The sequence below is a fragment of the Protopterus annectens genome, chromosome 10.part0, assembly GCF_019279795.1.
Source record: "Protopterus annectens isolate FY-2018-M chromosome 10.part0, PAN1.0, whole genome shotgun sequence".
Taxonomy (NCBI): Eukaryota; Metazoa; Chordata; order Ceratodontiformes; family Protopteridae; genus Protopterus; species Protopterus annectens.
The window spans coordinates 1,713,773,455-1,713,795,883 of record NC_056744.1 but is presented as its reverse complement, the minus strand read 5'-3'; the positions used below and the strand labels follow the sequence as shown (position 1 = coordinate 1,713,795,883).

At 41.3% G+C, this 22,429-nt stretch overlaps 1 protein-coding gene across 1 annotated transcript in view; it reads left to right on the top strand.

The window, feature by feature from the left end:
* Positions 1-22,429, top strand: part of LOC122814459 (zinc finger protein 91-like) — a 586,949-nt gene that overhangs the window by 93,666 nt on the left and 470,854 nt on the right. The window contains exon 5 of the mRNA XM_044087039.1: positions 19,707-20,821. Coding sequence (XP_043942974.1) covers positions 19,707-20,821 — 1,115 coding nt within the window. The remainder of the gene's footprint in view (positions 1-19,706; positions 20,822-22,429) is intronic.

Genomic DNA, 22,429 nt, shown 5'->3' with positions numbered 1-22,429 from the left:
TGCAGATGAGTGAGTGCATGTGTGTGTTTTTGTACGTTGTATGTGTGGGTAAGGGTAGGGAGGTGTAAGTGCGAGTGTTGGATGTGTTGGTGTTTGTGTATGTGTGATGTGTATTTGTGTGCGAGCGAGTGTAAAATGCCATGTTGTGAGGTTTTTCTTTCGTTATGTGCTATCTCAGAGTTGGTATATATAAGTGGGGGGGGGTGCATGGGGGCTTGCCCCCCCCTCCTTATATCTAGTGTAGGGTTGTGTGGTTTGTGTGCTGTGGGTGGAATGGGGTGTGTGTTATGTGGTGTATGGTGTATGTATGTATGTTCATGACTGTGTGATTCGTGATTGTGAGTTTCGGTATTATGAATGGTTCGGCTTCATAGTTTCAAAATGCTGAAATTTGAGATTTCAGCATTTTGAGATTATGAAGTGAAACATATATATATATATATCTAATATATCACATTTCATTTGTTCTTCTGTTACATATAAGCTGGATGAACAGAACCAGGTGATTTTGTTGAATATGTTAGTACTGGATGCACTAATATTGAACCAATGAATTTGAGTGACAATTTCCACAAGCTGTACACGTGGATGTTCTTTGTGTTTCACTGTTGCAGTCATTACATTTGGGTTATCTGCTGGCAGGTTGCTCTCAGTCAGCCTGATTAACACAGTCTTAGGTCCTGCGTCAGTTGCTGTCCCTTCTTCCATGATGTTAGGTCGTCAGGGGTATAAAACATGCAGCCGACACCATTACATCAGTCTTTCTTGCTGTGCAGTGCCCGAAGCAGAAGCAGTTCGCAAGTGCCGGTCGGCCGACTCCTGAAATTTTCGTTTTCGAGTTTCAGAACTGAAGTCTTCAACTAAAAAGCTCTGTTGGGGAAACTTTTTTCTTGTTCCTTACTGATGTCAGTAAAAGTTAATAATTGTATTACTTGTGGGAAACAAATACCTCATAAGGATTTCCATTTGTACTATATTCCTTGCCTAGGCCCTGACCACGACGTACCTTGTTGTCGGTTTTGTACTTTATTTAATCAGCGCACTATCCGTCGTCGGTACATTTTTGCTTCTAAATATTTCGGTTCTCTGTTTAATTATCCAGAAATGACGTCGGTTAGCAATCCGACTAATGGATTACTGAAAAAAACGCAAAGAAAAAGACAGAGACAGGCTGTTGAGGTCCAAAACTGCTGACGACACTTCTCCTAAGCCAGTCGCCAGTTCGCCGGTACTCGGTGAGTCGCTTTCGCAGCCCCTGATATCCGCTATGTTTGATTCGCTGGCCTCTACTGAGACCCATTCGGAGTCCGGTATACCGCGAGATGCTTTACCTATGGAACCCGCGGATGTCTCTACCTGCGATGGGTCTGGAACCGCTGTGCAGGCACTGGCTTCTGAGGGTGTATTCAGGCCTACAGATTTGTATATTAAACCGACACCACCTTCAATATTAAAGCCAAAATCTCACTCCATGTCGAAAAAACTACGCCTAGGCTGCATGTTCAGGCCCCTATGCCTAAAAAACAAGCAATCAAAATGGCTGAAGATTTAATTACTCTAATCAGGGGTAGTCACCCCCCCCCCCCTTGTAAGAGGCCTAGGGATGAACTTGACTATGAATCTTCTCAGGACTCTGTTTCTTCTGACTCTTCTAATGAACAGGATTTGTCCATACCTACTTATGAGGACTCTGATGCAGATGATTCCATTCCTTCTGCTTCTCCCCCTAAGGATTTTTCTTTTGGGGAAACTTTACATACCTTACGGGAGCATTTCCACTGGGAAAGTCCGGATTTTTCTGAATCCAAAAAGAGGCTTAGGGATTTCCTTCTTCTTCCTCAGCATAGGCCTTTGGCTGTACCTCATGTACTAGACATTGTTGATGAAGTGTTTTCAGAATCCAGTATGGCCCCTGATTCTCTGCCTCCGGCCCCTTGTAAGCCAGACAGATACTACAGGATTCCTGACTCCCACAAATTCCTTTTCAAAAATCCTGTTGTGGACCCTGAAATCATTTCTCAGGGGCCCAATGGCATTAAGACTTCTACTGCTAAAAATCCTACCCCTTATGATAGAGACTCCAGGGCGCTAGATAAATGGGGTAAAAAGGTTTATACTTCTGCAACCTTGGCAGTCAGGGCTTTAAAGTGTCAATTCCATATGCTAAAATATCAGCAGCATATCATGGGACTGCTTAAACAGAAAATGATGCTGATTTCTGACTGTGAGGAAAATAAAAATTTATAGGATTTATTGCACTCAGCTGTACAAGTTGGAAAACACACTTTGCAATGTAGTTTTGATTCTTTGGAGGCCTCTTGCAGGGCTGTTGTTACTGGGTCTGTGCTTAGAAGGCATGCTTGGCTTAAGGAGCAATCCCTGCCTGATCATGTTAAAGCAAAATTGTTGGATGCTCCTTTGCAGCAGGACCGTCTGTTTGGCAATAAGGCTGAAGAAGTTCTAAAAAAGATGGAAGATAAATCTATGCAAACTGTGAAAGATTTCTTGCAAGTGCAACCTCCTAGATTTAGTAGGCACTGGCCTACTAAGAACCGATCCTTTCCAGTTCCTTCCAGAGCCACTCAGACCAAAGCCAGACATTCCAAAAGCATCAGGTTTCAGTCCCAAGGGACTTTCAGAACTAAGCAATGGGGTGCCTCCTCTTCCAAATCTGGAAACAAGAAGACACCTCCTTACCTTTTAACCTCCCCTTTGGGGGGAAAGCTGGCACTTCATGCACAAAACTGGCAACTTGTAACCCAGGACAAATGGGTTTTAAATAGTGTCCCAGGGATATAGATTTCATTTCCACATGCTGCCAACTCCAAATGGGTGGCCAGACCTGCCCCCAAATCAGTGGACAGAGGCTCAGAAACAAGTATTTTCCCTCCTAAACATGGGGGCTATTCAGCTAGTACCAGAAGAGGAAAAGGGACAAGGTTTCTATTCCAGACTTTTCCTGGTATCCAGAAAAGACAAATCATGGCACCCAATTCTGGACCTGTCTACTCTAAACAACTTTCTGGACATTCCAAAATTCAAGATGCTGACTCTTTACCAGTTACTTCCTATGCTAGGCAAAGATGCCTGGTTGGTAACTCTAGATCTAAAAGAGGCTTACCTGCATAACCCAATCAGGGAATCTTGCAGAAGATACCTAAGCTTCAAAGCAGGCTACTTGCATTATCAGTTATCTGCACTGCCCTTTGGCTTATCTACTGCACCCAGGGTCTTTACAAAATGCCTGGCTCCAGTAATTGCATTTTGCAGGCAAAGAAATATTCAAATGTATCCATACCTGGATGATTGGCCTTGTTTTCTGCCTTAATTAGACATTCTTCTAAAACATCTGGCGTTTGTAAAACAGGTCCTAACTTGTCTAGGGTACACCATAAACGAAAAGAAATCACAACTAGCACCCTCTCAAAAAATTATATTCCTGGGTGTAAGCTTGAATACAACTGCCCAGATGGCTTACCTTATGCCAGAAAAGCAGTTTCAGTCGGTGACTTACTTCAAACAGGTGGCCACAAAAACCCTGCTATCTGCAAGGCAAGTACTGCAAGCCTTGGGGTTCATGGTCTCCTGCATTCTTCTAATTCCATATGCAAGACTGCATATGAGGAAACTTCAGTGGTACCTAAAATGTTTATGGAGTCAACATTGTCACAGCCTGGAAACAATGATTCCTATCATACCTTGCCTGCAACTAGAGTTCCTATGGTGGGCAGAGGCCTGTCACCAAAACAAGGGACTGCCATTCACACCACCCCCTGCCACCCAAACCCTAACTACAGACACATCAGACTATGCATGGGGGGGCTCATCTGACAGGGAAGTGCATTCAGGGAAAATGGAGCCCGAATCAAATACACCTTCATATCAATCAAAAAGAAATGCTAGCTGTTCAGAATGCACTGACAGCTTTCAAGGACAACCTTTATCCAGGGCAACTAATGGTAAAGACAGACAACACAACAGTTATGTGGTACATAAACAAGCAGGGGAGTACACATTCCTACCCCATCTGCAGACAAGCCATGGTATTGTGGAACATGGCCTTGAGCTGTCAAGTACAACTACAAGCTCAATTCCTGCCAGGAAAGCTGAATGTTTTGGCAGACGAACTAAGCAGAAATCTCATGGACCCACACGAATGGAAACTGGAACCACGGAATTTCAACATGTTGACATGCAAATGGGGGAGCCCAGACATAGATCTCTTTGCCTCTTCCCAGATCTACCAGTTGGACAAATTTTGCACAAGAACTCCTCACAAAAAAGCCTGCAAAGTGGATGCTCTGTCCTTCAACTGGGAAAACCTATCAGTCTATGCCTTTCCCCCTCTGCCTTTGCTCTCCAAAGTTCTACTAAAAGTCAAACAGGACAAACCAAAAATGATTTTACTTGCTCCAGACTGGCCTCGCCAACACTGGTACCCACTCCTACACAGTCTGTCACAAATTTCTCCATGCCACCTGCCTCAGACACCTTCCTTACTGTCTCAGCAGAACAACCAAATTCTGCACCCTCATCTCCAAACATTGAATCTTGCAGCTTGGCTAATCACTAAAATTCCCTCAGCAAACCTGTGATGGATGTCATTTTGGAGGCGAGAAGACCTAGTACTAGAAAATCTTATGCTGACAAATGGAAAAGATTCTGTGCCTGGAATCAATCACAGCAGTGCCCAATTTACCTCAGATTTTGCAATACTTAACTGAGATGCTTCACAAGGGCCTATCTTTTTCTTCCATAAAAATCCATGTGTCAGCCATTTCAGCTCATTACAACACAGAATCCCCCCCCCTCTTCTCTCATCCTCTGCTAAAGCAGCATCTCAGAGGAGCCAAAAACGTACGGCCACCCAGGAGAGCTCCAACCCCTGCCTGAGACCTTAACTTTGTATTGGAGAAATTTACTCTACCTCCTTTCGAGCCAGCTGCTACTGCAGACTTAAAATTTCTTTCTTGGAAAAAAGCCTTCCTTCTAGCAGTCACTTCAGCTAGAAAGATATCCGAGTTACAGGCCCTTATGGCAGTGGAGCCTTTCATCATCTTTCATGTGGACAGGGTGTCACTCAGGGCCAATCCATCATTCATGAACAAGGTGGTATCCGGTGTGGCCCTTAATCAGTCCATTCATTTGCCATCTTTCTTTCCCAATCCACAGAACAAAGGGGAACGGATTCTGCATTCATTGGATGTACACAGACAACTTAGATTCTACTTGGACAGGACTAAACTTCAAAGGAAATCTGAACAACTGCTGGTGGCATTTGCTACAGGTGCAGAGGGGAAGGCTATTTCAAAACAAACCATTTCTAAATGGATAAGCCATTGTATTCATTTCTGCTATAAACACCATGGAAAACTTATCCCCCACGGGATCAGATCCCATTCCACCAGGGCTGCATCTACTTCTACAGCCTTTCTCAGAGGTGTTCCTACCAGGGATATTCTAGAAGCTGCTACGTGGAGTTCAGTTCATACTTTCACCAAGCACTATCATTTATCAATTTCTCTAAATCCAGAGCTGACTTTGCCACTGCTGTTTTGCAGGGCCTTATAGCTAGTCCTAATACTGTATAAATCCTTCCTCCCAACCTTAGCTTTGGGAATCCACCCAAATGTAATGACTGCAACAGTGAAACACGAAGAACATAGTACAGTTGTGTACACTTACCATAAATGTAGATGTTCGAGTGTATTCACTGTTGCAGTCCTGGTTACCCTCCCTCCAGCCCCCTGTTTTTTTCTCTTACTATGCCTGTCCTTTATTTTACTACACTTAAAACCTTTTTGGTGTATTTGCTTTTGTTTGGAGGTTTGTATATTTTTGTGTTTTAAATTATTTATATATTTTGCTCCCCATTTGGGGGGCACCTGACATCTGGGGCAAGAAAAACTGATGTAATGGCGTCGGCTGCATGTTTTATACCTCTGACGACCTGACGTCATGGAAGAAGAGACCGCAACCGATACAGGACCCAAGACTTTGTTAATCAGGCTGACTGAGGGCAACCTGCCAGCAGATTACCCAAATGTAATGACTGCAACAGTGAATACACTTGAACATCTACATTTATGGTAAGTGTACACAACTGTACTTTTACATTTCAGTGCATGTAGTTGCAGTAGAATTTCTGTTCATTTGTAGGATGTTTCAGGTTTTCCTTTCTTTATCTATCCATCCATCCTCATCCCCTTTTCACATTTTTGCACATGGGGTTGGGGTGTCACTTCGGCAGTGACAATCGTCTCGAGCCAAGGTTTGCACCACCAGGTGGCTAGCCCTGCCACCCTAGTTCATTTATACCAATCACTCACACACATACTCTCACCTAAGGCCAATTTAGTGTCCAAGCCACCTACTGCATGTCTCTGGAATGTGGGTGGAAACCGGAGCACCCGGAGGAAACCCTCATGACCGCAGGGAGGACATGCAGAATTCATACAGAAGGTCCCCCAGCTGAGAATCCAACCAGAGAATAAGTTGAGAAAAACATTTTATTGTCATGTCTGTATTTCTCTAACAGCTGTTTTATACCTTGAACTGCACATTCAGCCAAACCATTTGACTGGGGATGTTCAGGATTACTCGTAATATGAACAAAGTCCCACTCTTATACAAATTTCTTGTACTGCTGACTTATAAGCTGTGCACCATTGTCAGAAATAACTGTGTGTTGACTACCATGAACAGAAAAATGTCGCTTCAATGTAGTAATGACAGTCCTGGAAGTTAGGTTGGGAAGCAGGTCAATATAGAACCAATATGAATAGGAGTCTACTAACACCAAGGAATGTTGACCATTCCACTCAAAAATGTCTGTGGTTACTGTTGACCAAGGTAGTTCAGGAATCTGGCTTAACTGAAGTGGTTCTTTCTGTTGATGTGGCTTTGTACTATTACATACTGAACAAGATTAAAGTACTTTCTCAATATCTCCTGACCTAGAAGGCCAAAATACTAGACCTCTCGCCCTTCTTTTGGTAGAATCAGTTCCTGGGTGGCCACGATGCAAGATCTTAATGTAATCTTGTTGCAAGGATTTTAGAACAATCACTTTAGGACATTTCATGATGATACCATTATCTGACAAAATCTCATCTCTGTATAAAAAAAAAATGTTGCACTTCTGCTGGTAAACAAGATTGCTTTGAACGCCATCCTCGACTGATAAAGTGGTTTAGCTTCTGGAGAATTGAATCTCAAGCTGTATGAATTTTAAGCTCATCAAGACGTGTGGAAGAAAATTTTTTTACTTCCATGACGTAAAATCAAAATCATGTTGCTCATTGTTGTGCCGTTTTGTGTTTTTTTTTGGGTGATCTGGATAGTGTCAGTAAGATAAGTTTGCCTTTTGTGTAAACAAGAGTGAGATTGTACTTTTGCAATATGAGCATCATGTGTTGCAGTCTCGCTGGAGCTGTATGCATAGGCTTTCTCAAAATAGTGACTAGAGGTTTGTGGTCAGTTTCGGTCTGGATAGGTCGACCATAAATATAATCGTGAAACTTTGAACATGCAAATAGAATTGCCAAAAGCTTTTTCTCAAGCTGGAGATATTGCATCTCGGTTTGGGTAAGAGTTCTCGATGCATAACCTGCTGGTCTACCCTCTTGCAGAATGACTGCACTTAAACCACATTTAGAAGCATTACAGGAAAGAGTAACTGGTTTGTGAACGTTATAGTAGCTCCAAACCAACAGCAGAAAGTATAACAAACAAACAAACAAAAAATAGCTGTTGAAGGCACAAACCCTAAACGATGCTCTGTTGTTTAAGAATGTCTTTATTAAGTGCTTTTCGTCCAGATAGTGCTTGAACTTCATCAGATACGTTCTAACTCAAAATCCACTCTTTAAAATGGTTAATGGCTGTGTCATGTGATCAAAACTGTGCAAGTTTACTTCCCCTTGAGTTAAAGTGATATACACAATGAAAATGCATTCAAGTACTAAATTTCTTCTGAAAAGTTTGACATTATCAAATTTCTTCATTCCTACTATATAAAATATACAATCACATATACTTAACACACGTACTAGGAGTATAAAATGTAAAACATGAAATTTATCTTTCCATAGAAAATAGAATATATATCAATAGATATTTTTTGGTTAATGTTATAGTAGCTGAGAGTTGGTGGGTTGGCAATTTTCTGTTTCAGGGCATCCAATACTCTTTGGTGTCGCTCTGACCATGACCAAATTACATCTTTGCATGTCAGCTCTCTGGGCGGTGCTGAAAGTTGGCTTAAATCTGGAATGAATTTGCCTAGATAGTTGACCTTGTCAGGAAAACGTTTTAGGTTTTGGACATTGTCTGGAGCTGGAATCTTGAGAATTCCTGTTTGCTTGGAAGGATCTGAAGTGGTAAACAAGTGACCAACATAAGTAACTTCTCGTAGCCTGAATTTACATTTCTGAGGATTCAGCTTAAAATTCACTTCACATGTGCTTTCCAGAACTTTCTTGAGGTTTCTGTCATGTTTGATTTCACCATTGCCTCTTCCTAGAATATCATCTATTATAATAGCAAAGGGATAGCCAGAAAAAATTTGCTCCATCGCATGCTGAAAGACTTCACTGGCAGAATTTATTCCAAATGGCATTCTCAGAAATCGGTATCTTCTAAATTGTGTACTGAATGTGCTTAACGAGGAAGATTTTTGGTCAAGCAAAATTCACCATAATGAACTCTTTGCATCTAAGATGGAAAAAAACAGTGGCATTTGGCATGAGGGAAGCAACCTCTTCAACTGTGTTCATTGGATGATGAGGCCTTTTTAATGCTTTGTTCAGGTCTCTTGGATAAATAAGTATTCTGATATCATCTGAGCTTTTCTTATGAGCTACTACCTTGGAGGATATGCATTCAGTAGGTTCTTCTACTGGACAAATCACTCCTAGCTGCATCATTTTGTCTAGCTCAGCTTTGACTCTGCTCTGCATAGCTACTGGAACTTTCCATGCTGGTCTGATAACTGGGCTGACCTCTGCATCTAACTTCATGGAGCACACAACTGCTAGTTTGCCTGCAAAAATATCAGCATAGTCAGAAAAAATAGTTTGGGTGAAATTTGAGCAGTTGTCATGCAGGCTTACATGGTAAACTTCTTTATTAAGTGAAAGCAGTCCTATTTTCAAGTTGTCTCTGAGGCCTAATAATGACTGCACGTGTCTCTTGACTATGAAAAATTGCAAGTCATAGCTGTTCCCAGCAGAATAACATGAAAGCACTACTGAGCCTTTGGTTTGAATCTCTTCAACACCGTAAGCAACAAGCTTCACACACTTTGTCAAATCACGTTGTTCTACAGCTTTTACTGTAGCAAATGTTTCTGCTGACATAACATTGCACTTTGAGCAAATGTCTACTTTGAGCTCTACGGGGCTCCCATTAATCCAAGCAATATAAAAGATCTTATTCTTTGCTCACAAATCTACTGCATTGACTGTTTGACCAAGCACAAACACACAGTCAACATAAAAAGTAGGGTCGCAGCTTTCTAATTGATCAACTTGTCTCTTTGAATACCCTCTTTTAATAAATGAATGTGCCTTATTTGATTTATATAACCTTTTGAAATGACTCCACTTATTGCAAGAATGACACTGTTGACCAAACGCTAAGCACTTTTCTTGTTTGGGTTCATGATTTCCACCACATTTGCAACAGTTGACAAAATTTGGTACTGCAGCTACCTTTGTTGATTTATAGTTGGTATTAGAGGTGGAAGTAACCATGAACCCTTTCTGCTTTACTGAGCATGCCCTGGAATTTGCTGGAAAGACTCAGGGCTTCCCAGGGACTGTTACAGGAACTGCAATAGCTGCCATGTGCTTAGGCCTGTTTCTTTTAACTGCATGCTGCATACTATCAACATGAGCTTTGTTACTGTGCCTTCTGCATCTATTCTCATTTATAAACATACTTGTGTGCTTTTCTGTAAGCTCATATAGCTGACAAATCTTAATGGCCTTATTCAAGGTTAATCACTGTCTTGAAGCAAAACCTTTCTTGCTGTGTCATTATTAATACCACACACAAGCCTATCTTTTATCAACTCAGCTCTCAAACCACCAAATCTGCATGTTTTAGCCTTGTTTCTCAAGTCAGTTATATATGCAGCAAAAGTTTCCCCTGACTTTTGATCCCTTGTGTAAAATAATTGCCTTTCTATTGTAATATTTGTTTGGGGGTTACACATTTGTCTAAATTTACATTTTAAGCACTCAGTCTTCCCTTGTTTCAGCTGGTAGCATTATGTGGCTGTTCCCCCTCCCCTGCAAACATAGCAGGTGCATACACAAATGAACACTGTCTTTCGGTGGCTTCTGAACCAGTTAAATTAAGCAGAATTAATGCTTTTGTATGTACGTCTCTGTCAGAAAAAGCAGCCTGTATGAAAATGTCATATTCCTGCTCGAACACTCTCCAATTTTCTGCAATATTGTTATCAAACACAAGCGGTTTGTGAAAATCCATCTCCATGCCCACAGATTATAGTAAAACAGTGCAATCTTGGCCCTTGTAATTATGCATGAACATTCACACACACCAGGTACTTGCAATAGTATTGAAATGCACAATAAGCTCTTTGAAATACTGTACTATGCAAAATATGCCTTGAAATAACTGTTCTTTGTGAAACATTCTTTGAAATGACTGTACTTTGCGAAATAACAGCACTGTAATACTGCATACACTTGCAAACACTTTGCACTTTTCAGATATTTTGAATAGCTTTAGTTAATGCAAAAAGTAGCAGATAGTGAAAAAATATGGTTGTTTTCCCTTTTTTTGTACATTTTATGCAATTCGGATATTGTTTCAAACATTTTCATAATTATTTTGAATATTTTTATAACTATGTCACATTGTCGGATATTTCATTTAATAAGAAATTCGTTTTGAGCATTCTGAGTGTTTCATAGGTTCATAGGTAGGTACTAGGCTATCTGCCAGAAGGCATTTATAAGCCTAGCCAGAATGTGTTGGCTTTCGCCGTCCCCTTAGATTAGTTCCCTGTGTCTCTGTCCAGCAGAACCACTGAAGTGATCCCCGGGGTAAACTTTCTGTTTCCCATCCACTCGTCAAGGTTTCTCTTGAAGAGTGTTAGCGAGGAGCTCTGCCTAATGTAGATTGGAATCTTGTTCCAAAGCATGGGAAGTCTCTGGGACTGGCATCTATCCCTCCAGCACGTCCTATTTATTGTTGTGGTGAGGTTTAGATCCCTACAGCATGTGGCTCGAGGGGATAAGGTTTTCTTTGGGTGGAGCATGTCCATCAATTCTGTGTTGGACATGGCCTTGTATGTCAGGCAGAGATCATCTCTGAGTAGGCGGTATGCAATCGAGTACAGCTGGAGTTTCTTCAGTTGATCTGCATAGGGCATCTGTTTGAGGCCAGTGATCCTCTTGGTGAGGTAATTCTGTGGTCTTTCCAACTGTTGCAGGTGTCTTGTAAGGTACATCCCAAATGGGGCATTGTACTCTATGATGGGTCTGATGAGTGATGAGTAGAGAGGCACAATGACCTCTTTTGATCTGGATGCGAACCCTTTTGTGATTAGGTGGGCCACATAGAAGGATTTTCTAACCACTTTGGCAATGTTATCATCAAAGGAGAGATTACTATCTACTTGGGTCCCCAGATTCCTTATTACGTCTTCCGTATTTAGGGGACTACCACCTGTGTGGTAGTTTGTGGGTACTTTGTTTTTTCCAAAGGGGATGACTATGCACTTTTTGGCATTTAGCTTGAGGCCATGATTTTGACACCAGGTATCCGTCTCAGTGAGACCCTTTTGGAGGATGTGTGTGTCAGCCGGAGAGTCAATTATAGCCCCTAGTTTGCAGTCGTCTGCGAACTTGGTCAGCCATAGTCCTCCTGTGCTTGCCTGTACCTCTGAGAAGTATATGACGAACAGGAGGAGTCCTAGGACTGAGCCCTGAGGAACGCCACATGTAACCGGTTTAGAGTCAGACCTAGCTCCCACAACTCTCACCATGTGGGTTCTGTTCGTGAGCCAGTTGGCAACCCATCTTTTGACATAGGGGTTTATGTTCAGGCTGGTGAGCTTGTCTATAATACCAGAATGGGGAATGGTGTCAAAGGCCTTTGCTAGGTCTAGGTAGGCTGTGTGTACCACCTTTCCCTTGTCTGTGGCCTTGATAACTGTCTCAAAGAAGTCCACCAGGTTTAGGAGGCATGATCTGTCCTTAACAAATCCGAACTGGGTAGGGTCCTGTATTTGCAGGTTCCCAATGTGTCTGTTAATGAGTTCCATGATGATGCTCTCCATAGCCTTGTAGACCAAGCTAGTCAGGCTTATAGGGCAATAGTTCCCAGGGTCTGTTGTGGCTCCACCTTTGTGGAGCAGAATAACCATTGCTGTGCGCCACTCTGGGTATGTAGCCTGTGGAGAGGCTGAGTTTGAACAGTGTGTTTAGGTGAGGGGTTAGTTAGTCTTTCAGCTCATGTAGGATGCAGCCTGGGACACCGTCTGGTCCCATTGATGCTGTGTTTTTGGCTGTGGAGAGGGCTGTTTTAACCTGAGTGTCTGTGATTTCAGGGTCTCTACATTCTTTTGGTATGGTTATGGGCCCTTTTGGGGGTGAGAGGGGGGGTGAAGTTTGCACTGATATCGGTCGGTTCAGTGTATTTTGTGCAATTCTGCACTAACTCCAAGCAGATCTGAGCGTTGCCACTTAGATTCTTGACATAGCTAATGAATGCCTTGTGGTTATCTTTGGAGTCCTTGGCAATTTTTCTTTCGAAGCTCGCCTTGGATGATTTTATGAGGGACCGTAGTTTCTTGCTGATACTGATCAGGGATGTCTTCCCTTCTTGGGATTTTACTCTTTTCTGTACTAGTTTCCTCCTTCTATTGTATAGCTTGTTTATGGCAGGGGTCCACCAGACTGGTTTCCTTTTCTTGGAGGAGTGAGTCTTGGTTTTGCTTGTAGGTGCCCGTAGAATGCATTAGTAAAGGATTTTGCAGCTTGGTCAGCATTATCCTTTGGAGCTTTGAAACTTTCCACCTCGGTCTTAAGTAACGTGAAGTTTGCTTTTGAAAAGTTTTTCATTGTGGTTTCCTTGTCCAGGAAAGGCGGCGGAATGTGGATATACAAAGTGATTTGTTTATAGTCAGATCTAACCAGTGAGGAGTTGACCTCCAGTGTGGAACACCGGTCGCCCATGTTGGTGATGACCAGGTCCAACATGTTGTCACCTCTGGTGGAAGTGTTGACCAGTTGATCCAGGGCATTTGAGTTTATAAATTCTACGAAATGTTGGGCAAGGGAGTTTGTACATGAGTAGTTCTCCCAGTTAATGTTTGGGTAATTGAAATCACCCAATATTAGGGTGTTTGGTAGGACCTTTATGTTTCACAGTGTTTCCAGAAATGTGGAATGGGGGTCCTGGGACATGGTGGGTGATCTGTAGCAAACTACAATTTGAATTGCAGTTTTGCCCATTGTTAGTTGCACATGGATGATCTCTGAAGCATTGTGCTGTGCCACTAACTTGGAGGTGTGGGTATTCTTGATGAATATGGATACATCCCCACCTTTTGTATTTCGGTCCGGGTTCTGTGGCCGAAATGTATCTTATGAGTTATAGCCTGGTAGTGCTGGGGTGCTCTCTGGAGCCTTAAACCAGGTTTCTGTTACTGCATATATGTCAATTTTCTCCATACTGAGGAGTGCCTCGAGTGCATGCGTTTTGAGGTTTGGACTTCTGGCATCAAGTAGCATTACCCTTAGTTTTTTGTTACTTGTGCTTTTTACGACATTGGGTTTGTCTTTTGAGCCTTGCCTAAAAAAGGCACTATGGGGGTGGCAAGAGCCTTGGCCAGTATTTGAAAGCCTAAGGGTGACATGTACAAGCCATCTCTAGTGAAGCAGCGTGTCTTGTCAAGCATGTCATCCCATGTGGACAGACACTGGATCCCCTTTGAGTTGGCCAATTGTTGAAATTGATCATTTTTTCTTTATACTGTGGTATCATTTTTGGTGAGGGCAGGATGCTACTCAGGGTTAGGGTCATATCGGCCTGGGCTACGTGATCAGAGAGTTCTTCCATGTCTCTTTTCATGTAGTCCAGGGAGGTATGGCTCATGTCATTCACACCAACATGGACAATGACAGAGTCATATTTGTACTTGTTCTGGAGTGACCTGAGTGCTTGTGTTATGTGGCATATTCTGGCACCCGACAGGCAGCTAACAGTAACCTTCTCCTTATTCAGCCTAGTGAGTGGGACGTCAGTATACCTGACATATATATTTATATATATATATATATATATATATATATATATATATATATATATATATATATATATATAGTCACCTATTACTAGTGTGTTGGGTATGTTATTTTGCCTTAAGGGCTGTGATTGCATGGCACACTATATGTGTTTCATGGCTTGTGTTTGGGGGTGGAGGTTGCTTGGATGTCTGCTTTGGAGGTCTCTGTTGCTTTTGCAGATTTTTATTTAGAGCCTCCGAGTATGTTTTTCTGTATTTATGTATGTTTTTTGCTGGTGCTGGTTTGATGGGTTCATGTGAAACTGGTGGTGTGATGCAAGTATTTCCCTTTTCCTCTTGATTGTCTGATCCAGTCTTGGGTTGAGAGAGCTTAGCCTCCAGTTTGGCTGTATAATTGCATCTCTCGCATGTATTAGTGTTTGGTGGTAGGTGGAGGAGAGGGGTTATCTGTGTACATGACATAGTTGTAACATTGCCTCAAAATGCCCAGATTCACCAGTTGAACTGGAGAGTACACCTGAAACTGCCCTTTGGACATGCCTGGATAGGTATAGTGAACTGTTTTACTGAGTGGCTGGTAAGGTCGAATAGAGAGCCTCATCCTTCTGTACAGTATAAGGGGAGTCTAGTGCTAGGGTTTATAAGTGCTTGCTATGAGTTTTGAGCAAGTGCTGGGCTGAGAAATGAATGGCTTGAGTGCTTAAGTTGAAAGTTTGTCTAGTTCCAAGGGAATAATTGAAGAGGAGACTTTATGGAGCCGGGAATAGTTATACCCTAGCTAACCGGCGCTGTCCGGTGCTCAAAACCGGGCAAATGCAGTTTTTATAGCAGGGAATGAAAGAGATAGAAATTAGCCTGAAATGGCCAATAAACTATTAATTTCTGGGCTGAAACCACTCCTCCAGGGACAGATAGGCTGCTCAAAGCTCCCCTCTCTCACAGGTGAACAGAGAAACTTCATTCTGTCCAAGTATGGTGTGGGCAAACACAGAGATTTGCAACACAGCCCTGAATTCAGCACTATCCTGAAAACTGGATTATACTAGTTTAGAAAGGTGGGGAACAAGTATATATATATATATATATATATGGGTCTACTTCTTTTGACCTAACTCCCATTTGCCTGACACCCATTTGCCTGAGACCAAATCACTGAAATTTAATTTGCCCGACACTTCATTTCACTGACAAGTATTATTAGCAAGAAAATGGAATATGCCCCCTTCCCCACTGTAGTGCGACCCTGGAGTTAGAATATATAGTTAGGGGGGTGTGAAGCCCCCCACTTACTTTTCTTTTACTAAGCAATATTACATCAAAAGTTAACAATATCATATGAAATGAAGTGGGGGGCTGTGCCCCCCACCCCCCTAACTATATATTCTAACTCCAGGGTCGCAGTACAGTGGGGAAGGGGGCATATTCCATTTTCTTGCTAATAATACTTGTCAGTGAAATGAAGTGTCGGGCAAATGAAGTGTCAGGCAAATGAAATTTCAGTCAAATGGGGTCAGGCAAATGAGTGTCAGGCAAATGAAAGTTAGGTCAAAAGAAGTAGACCCATATATATATATATATATATATATATATATATATATATATATATATATATATATTTTTTTTTTTTTTTTTTCAGAAAATAAAGCAGATGCAATCAAAAAACACTTTAAATGCACAGAAAAGGATACTTATTCTTATATGTCTCAGATCAGAGTTGTAGTCAATGCCCCTAGTAATAAAGTAGGAAGGAACACAAATGCAGTAAAAGCAGATGAATAAAGTGCAATTTTTTTTATATTCTGCGGTGGTGCAGTGGTTAGCATTGTTGCCTCACAGCAAGAGGATCTCCCCTTCGATTCTCAGCTGGAGCGCCTTCTGTGTGGATTCTGCATGTCCTCCCCGCAGTCGAGTGACACTAAAGACATGCAGGTAGGTGCAAGCGTGAATGGGTGTGCCTTCTTTAAAGGTTCGGACCTGAGTTCCGCTGTGGTGACCACTAACCAGGAAAAGCTGAAAGACTTTTATAAAACAACAGAAAACAAACAAACTGATTTAAACAAGTTACCCAATTAAACAGAAAAAAGCACAAAACTGAGCCCTGTTCCAGCAGTCTTCAATCAGACAAGTTCTAACTGCACACTCCTGCCACTAGGGTGCAGGGGAACCTTCTCCAAAAAAGATGGCCTGTATCAGTGCTCAAGTTATACAAACAAAGCTAGATTCAGCAGGCCTGAATCTGGTCTATGCTACAGCAACAAGGTGCGCCATTTTCAGAAAGAAACCATTCAAATAAGCAGGCACAATAAGCCTGTGACCAGAAATTCCCAGCTCAGAAGGGCAGAATCTAGCCTCTCCTCCCACAAGAGTGCAGACCACAAACCTTCTTAATGTAGAATAACTGGCCTGAAGCCCAAGTGCTTAAACCAAAAGACTTAGAATAACAGTTACAATTTAATCAGGCTACTACCAAGCAGCAAAAGAAATAATTTAAGCAAGTTTTGGTACCTGGAATTTGTTTCTAACCTGTTTTGCGAGTCGCTTGAGCAGTACGGATGATCCACTCCTGTATATTCCTCCAACTTTAACCTGTTCCTCATGACTGTAACTCTGTATCCCATTCTGACACCATGTCGCTTTTCTTCTATACATAAAGAAAATGTTGAGGCTTGGGTGTTCATTTAAGTAGTTTATTGAATGCAAATACATCAGAATGGATAGCAGGAACATTGAACTTAAGTTATCTAACTGACTGACTACATACTTGCATGCAGTCACTCTGGCTGCTCACTCAAAATGGCACTGTTGCTTGCACGTGCTCAGTACTTACATGCATGTGCTGACTCACTGGAAAGCTTCTTAAAGATATATCACACACACTGACCTACAAGAACTTCTTGCTGTAAGGCGATAACGCTAACCACTGCATCACCGCAGCCACCTCAGTTTCCTTTGTTTACATTGTTAAAACTGCTGATATGTAATATTGACTGTCGGCAGGGCTGAAGAGTCTGTACTGGGGTTGAATGAGTTGGGTATGTATAGTCCCTCACCATGGCTGTACAGCTGTGAAATTAACAAATAGGTATGGGGTGAAAGAGGACTTCTTCCTGGGGGAAAAAATAACTTTAGTTATTTAATAATATTCAGAGCTAATAGAGTTTGTGGCCCATGCTTTGTACTTGGTGCTATGGGACATAATTTTTTGGTTTATATTATTCCACCATGGATCTGGAAGAACACAGTCATTGGATGCATTACAGCAGGATCGTGGGGTCTGTGAAGATGCATTATAATGGATGCATTAATGCAGGAACGTGGAGTGTGTGGAGCTACAGTATAACAGGTGCATTAATGCAGGAATGTGGGGGGGTGTGGAGCTGCATTATAACAGGTGCATTAATGCAGGAATGTGGGGGGTGTGGAGCTGCAGTATAATGGGAGCATTAATACAGGAAAGTGGGTGTGTGTGGAGCTGCATTATAATGGATGCATTAATGCAGGAACATGGGGGGGTGTGGAGCTACAGTATAAGGGGCACATTAATGCAGGAATGTGGGGGGGTGTGGTGCTGCAGTATAAGGGGCACATTAATGCAGGAATGTGGAGGTGTGTGGAGCTGCCGTATAAAGGGCACATTAATTAGTGAAGATGCATTATAATGGATGCATTGATGCAAGAACGTGGGCTGTATGGAGCTGCATTATAACTGGTGCATTAATGCAGGAACGTGGGGGTCTGTGGAGCTGGATTATAACCGATGCAGGAATGTGGGGTCTGTGGAGCTGCAGTCTAATGGTAATGCATCCAGAGGAGGAGATATCAAACTGTAGAACGTTAGTAGAAAGGCAAGTCTATAGTCTTGTGCTGATATTATTTCTTGTTTTTGGAAAACAAACTCCCTAGTACAGCCTATACTGATGTTGTACAATGAGGCCATGCTGCACAGATTACAATATGACATATATGAAGAAGAGGTAACATTGAGGAAATGAGACATAAAAGTTAGAACCTTCCCATGTCACTATTTGTCAGTGGTAGGGAACTCCTCCAATTATTGTGGGATTATTTTTATTTTATTGTATTTCTAAAAATGTTCTAGTTGTAAAGTGTTGTGGCCAGATTAAATATATAGAAGACATAAAGCTCACTTCAAAGCATTAATGCAGATGGATTTTCCTGAGCCTGAACAGTAGGATTTTTATGACCATGCTGAAGTACTGAACACTGTGAGGCTGCCTCTTTTTTTATAATGCTGCTTGGATCTTAGGCTGTGTTTCTCCTCACAGAATTTTCTGGATGGAAAGAATTAAGTGCAGTTTGCAGTCTGATTTAGATTTCCCTGTTTATGGTTCATAAATAAAAATTGAGCTGTCAGTCTACAAACTATAAGAAGCCTGTTGGTTAGAGTCTAACCCCGTACCTTGTAGGTGTGATGTTAAGACCTTAATCATTATGCTAACCCACTCACCCACCCTTGATTTTTGTACAAGAGTTTCCTGAAAGTAAGAAAGATGTCCAGGATATACTTTTCAAGTGTGGTGCATTATGAAGTCTGTGACTTTGTTCAGTCCTCAGAAAACCTCTGTACGACAAATGTGTAAGTGTGCATTTGTATTGGTGCATCTGTAATCTGTACATTAAAGTTCCTATTTTCCTTCTTTTAATTCCATCACATTTTGTTCACTCGTTTATTTATGTAAGTTTGACGACTATTATAGTGGGTTTTTCGAACAATCCCATTTCAGTAACTGATCAGGAAGCACAGACTGCTGTATTAAAAATGTACATTATTAAGTAATTAGTTATATCAAAACGTTGTTATCGGAAGACAAAGTTACTAGGGAGGCATAACGATTGAAAAAGCAACTCATCAGTCCAACAGTGACCAAAACGTATATATCAAAACACTAAACATCGATCTACAAAGGGTCAGAAAAAGAAAACCACACAAATGTTTTATCACAAGGGGGCAGACACCCCTGCTAATCATGTACAGCAATTATGCGATCATATTTCAGTGGGGAAAGGGCATGTTCTGCAATCCCCACTGTAGCATAGTCTCATATTGACAAAGCCGGTACATTTTGATCATCTCGAACCACACTGTCACTTATCAATGAATGGACTCCTCAACAAAAGACTCTGCTCCCATCTCTAGGTATGGGTCTTTTTTGTTTCAATTTATTGTGTGTGGTTACCGTGATAGTTCTGTGGTTTTGGCACCTGTTATAGCTGTTCACTGAGGACCACATTCTGATTAATGGGGGGTCTGAAACAACAGAACAAAAAAGGACATAAATCCATAATGTATAAAATAGTTAAACAAGGGACATACAATGCTATGTGTAAAATATCTGGAATATTTATTTTGCTAGTGTGATAAAATATTAATAATTATTGAATCTGTTTTTTTTTCCAGGTGAGACACTGCAGTTACATCATCCATCAGGGAACCTGCAGCAGTGTGATCTGACAGTGAAGGGATCTGAGAATCATCTCCTCACTCCTGTAACCCAGCTTTACTCTGAACTTACCTGTGTCCCAAAGTCTGAATGGGATAGTGAAACATCTCAGGTGCATCACCTGACGGAGAACCTGCAACATTGTGCTCAACCTGTGAAAAGCTGCAACAAATTTCATCTCACCCCTGTACCACAACTTCACTCTGGATGTAACTTTAGTAAGAACTCTGAATGTGATACAGGTTTTATTGTACAGCAAAATCCAGTAATACAGCAACGATCTCACCCAGCGGGTACTCCATATAAATGTGCTGAATACAGTAAAAGTTTCATACCGAACAGCAATCAAATAAAACATAAAAATCACATGGGGGAAAGACCATATAAATGCCCTGAATGTGGTAAGAGTTATAAAGGAAGGAGTGCTCTTCTGTATCATAAAAAAACTCACACTGGGGGGAAACCATATAAATGTACTGAGTGTGGTAAGTGTTTCTCTTATAGTAATAGCCTGATGCGCCATAAATCCGTTCACACAGGAGAAAAACCATATAAATGTGCTGAATGCGGTAAGTGTTTTTCACAAAGCAGTGATATGATACGCCATCAGGCCGTACATACAGGGAATAAACCATACAAGTGTGCTGAATGTAGTAAGTGTTACAAACAAAGCAGTGCACTTCAGTATCATAAAAAGTCTCACACCGGGGAGAAACCATTTAAATGTACTGAATGTAATAAATGTTTTACACATCAGAGTGGTCTTCTGTATCACCAAAGAACACACACGGGTGAAAAGCCATATAAATGTGCTGAATGTGGTAAGAGTTTTTCGCAGAGCAGTGACATGATACGCCATCAAGCCATTCACTCCGGGAAGAAACCATATAAGTGTGCTCAATGCGGTAGGTGTTTTTCACAGAGTAGCATTTTAATACGCCATCAGGTCACTCACACAAGAGAGAAACCATTTAAATGTACTGAATGTAGTGCGAGTTTCACACGACAAAGAAATCTGAAAGCTCATCAACAGTTTCACTCAGTGGAGAAACTCTTAGCAGATATCATTGACTGAAGCAATTCTAATTTCATGAACTTTAATTGTATCTTGACTTGGAAATAGGGTGAATACCTGTTACGGTATTAAGAACCCTAAATATTTTTAGAAATTAAAAAAACAAAGTATTATAAATAGAAGAGTGCTCCTATATATTATCAGAAGGCTCGCCAAGGGAGAAACCATATAAATGCAATGAATGCACTAAGTGGTTTATGTGGCACAGTCATCTGATATGCAATCAAGCTGTTGACACTGGTTCATGAAATCTATAAAAAAATAAAAAAGTGAGCACTACGGACAAGTGTAAGTTCACCAGCAGAGGACTAGAAGCAGTTGTTCATCTGGTTGCTGGTTGTGGTATGCTTAGGGATAAGGGTCAGTATACCAAAAGGCTGAGCAACATGGTGAGATTACTACACTGGAGTCATGCAAACCTTACAGTGTTCAAATGGCTGGTAAGCACTGGGAACCTGAGCCACTAATAATTACTGAAAAAGAAGTACTGATCACATGGGATTATCCAGTACTAACAAAGTAAAAACAAGAAACCTTGTAGTAATAGTAGAAGAAAGAAAGGAGAAAGGCAGCATTAATGAAATAGCTGCACATAGTAATTACAACCTGTATGTACTAAGGGGCATAAAGTATCAGGTACTGCTAACAGCAACAAGACTAATGTGGATCCCAAAAGTTTCAGCAGTAGTTGGATTGAATGAGCTAATAAAGAAGATTATCAAGGATTATCAAATACACTCTCAGTACAGATAAATCCATGCAAACTATAAAAGGAGGGCAGTACTGGATAGACTGTAGGTACAGGAAGGAGCAGATGTGGCAAACATCAAAGAGTGAAGCTAAACTGATATCATGCACTTCAGCTGTACCCTCATCTTGGGAATAAGGATCCTAGGAATTGTCACATTTGGTGATATAAAAAAGGGAGCTACCCTATCAGTGTGCTGATTGCAGTTAGTGTTTTTCATGTAGCCATCACCTGATGTGCAGACAAGCTGTTGAGATGGAAAAATGTATGGTCTCTTCTTAAAACTGAATCTGCAAGCCATTCTAAGTCATTGACCAATAATTGGCCTTCCAAGAGCATGTGAACTGCATGTTGTAATTAATACAGAGTTTGCACTCATTCATATAAAAATTCAGCCCTGACAAAAGAGTACAGAAGTAATGAAACATAATTTTTTATTGAACACTGCCATAGTAGAGAACTGTAAAAAATTATTGAAAACAAGTTTGACATGGCCATATTAGGAAAACAAATGGCAGTACTCCACACTCGTGGATAATACAATGCTTAGAAATGTATAAAATATGCTGTATTTTGTTAAATTACATAGCAGTCACAATAAAACAGTAGCAGACTACTTCATAAGTGAATCATGAAAAAAGGTCAAATTGATATCCCTGATGTAAAAATCTAGTGAGTGGTAATCAAAGATGCAGACAAGTGTAGGTTCTATAACACTGATCTAGAAACAGATGTCCACCTTGTTGCTGTCTGTGATATACTTATGGGTGAATGTTCTTTTAGTAAATGTTACAGTAATGTGGACAGGTTGTTACATTGGGGATTGTCCAGCATTACAACATGCAAGTAGCTGAGAA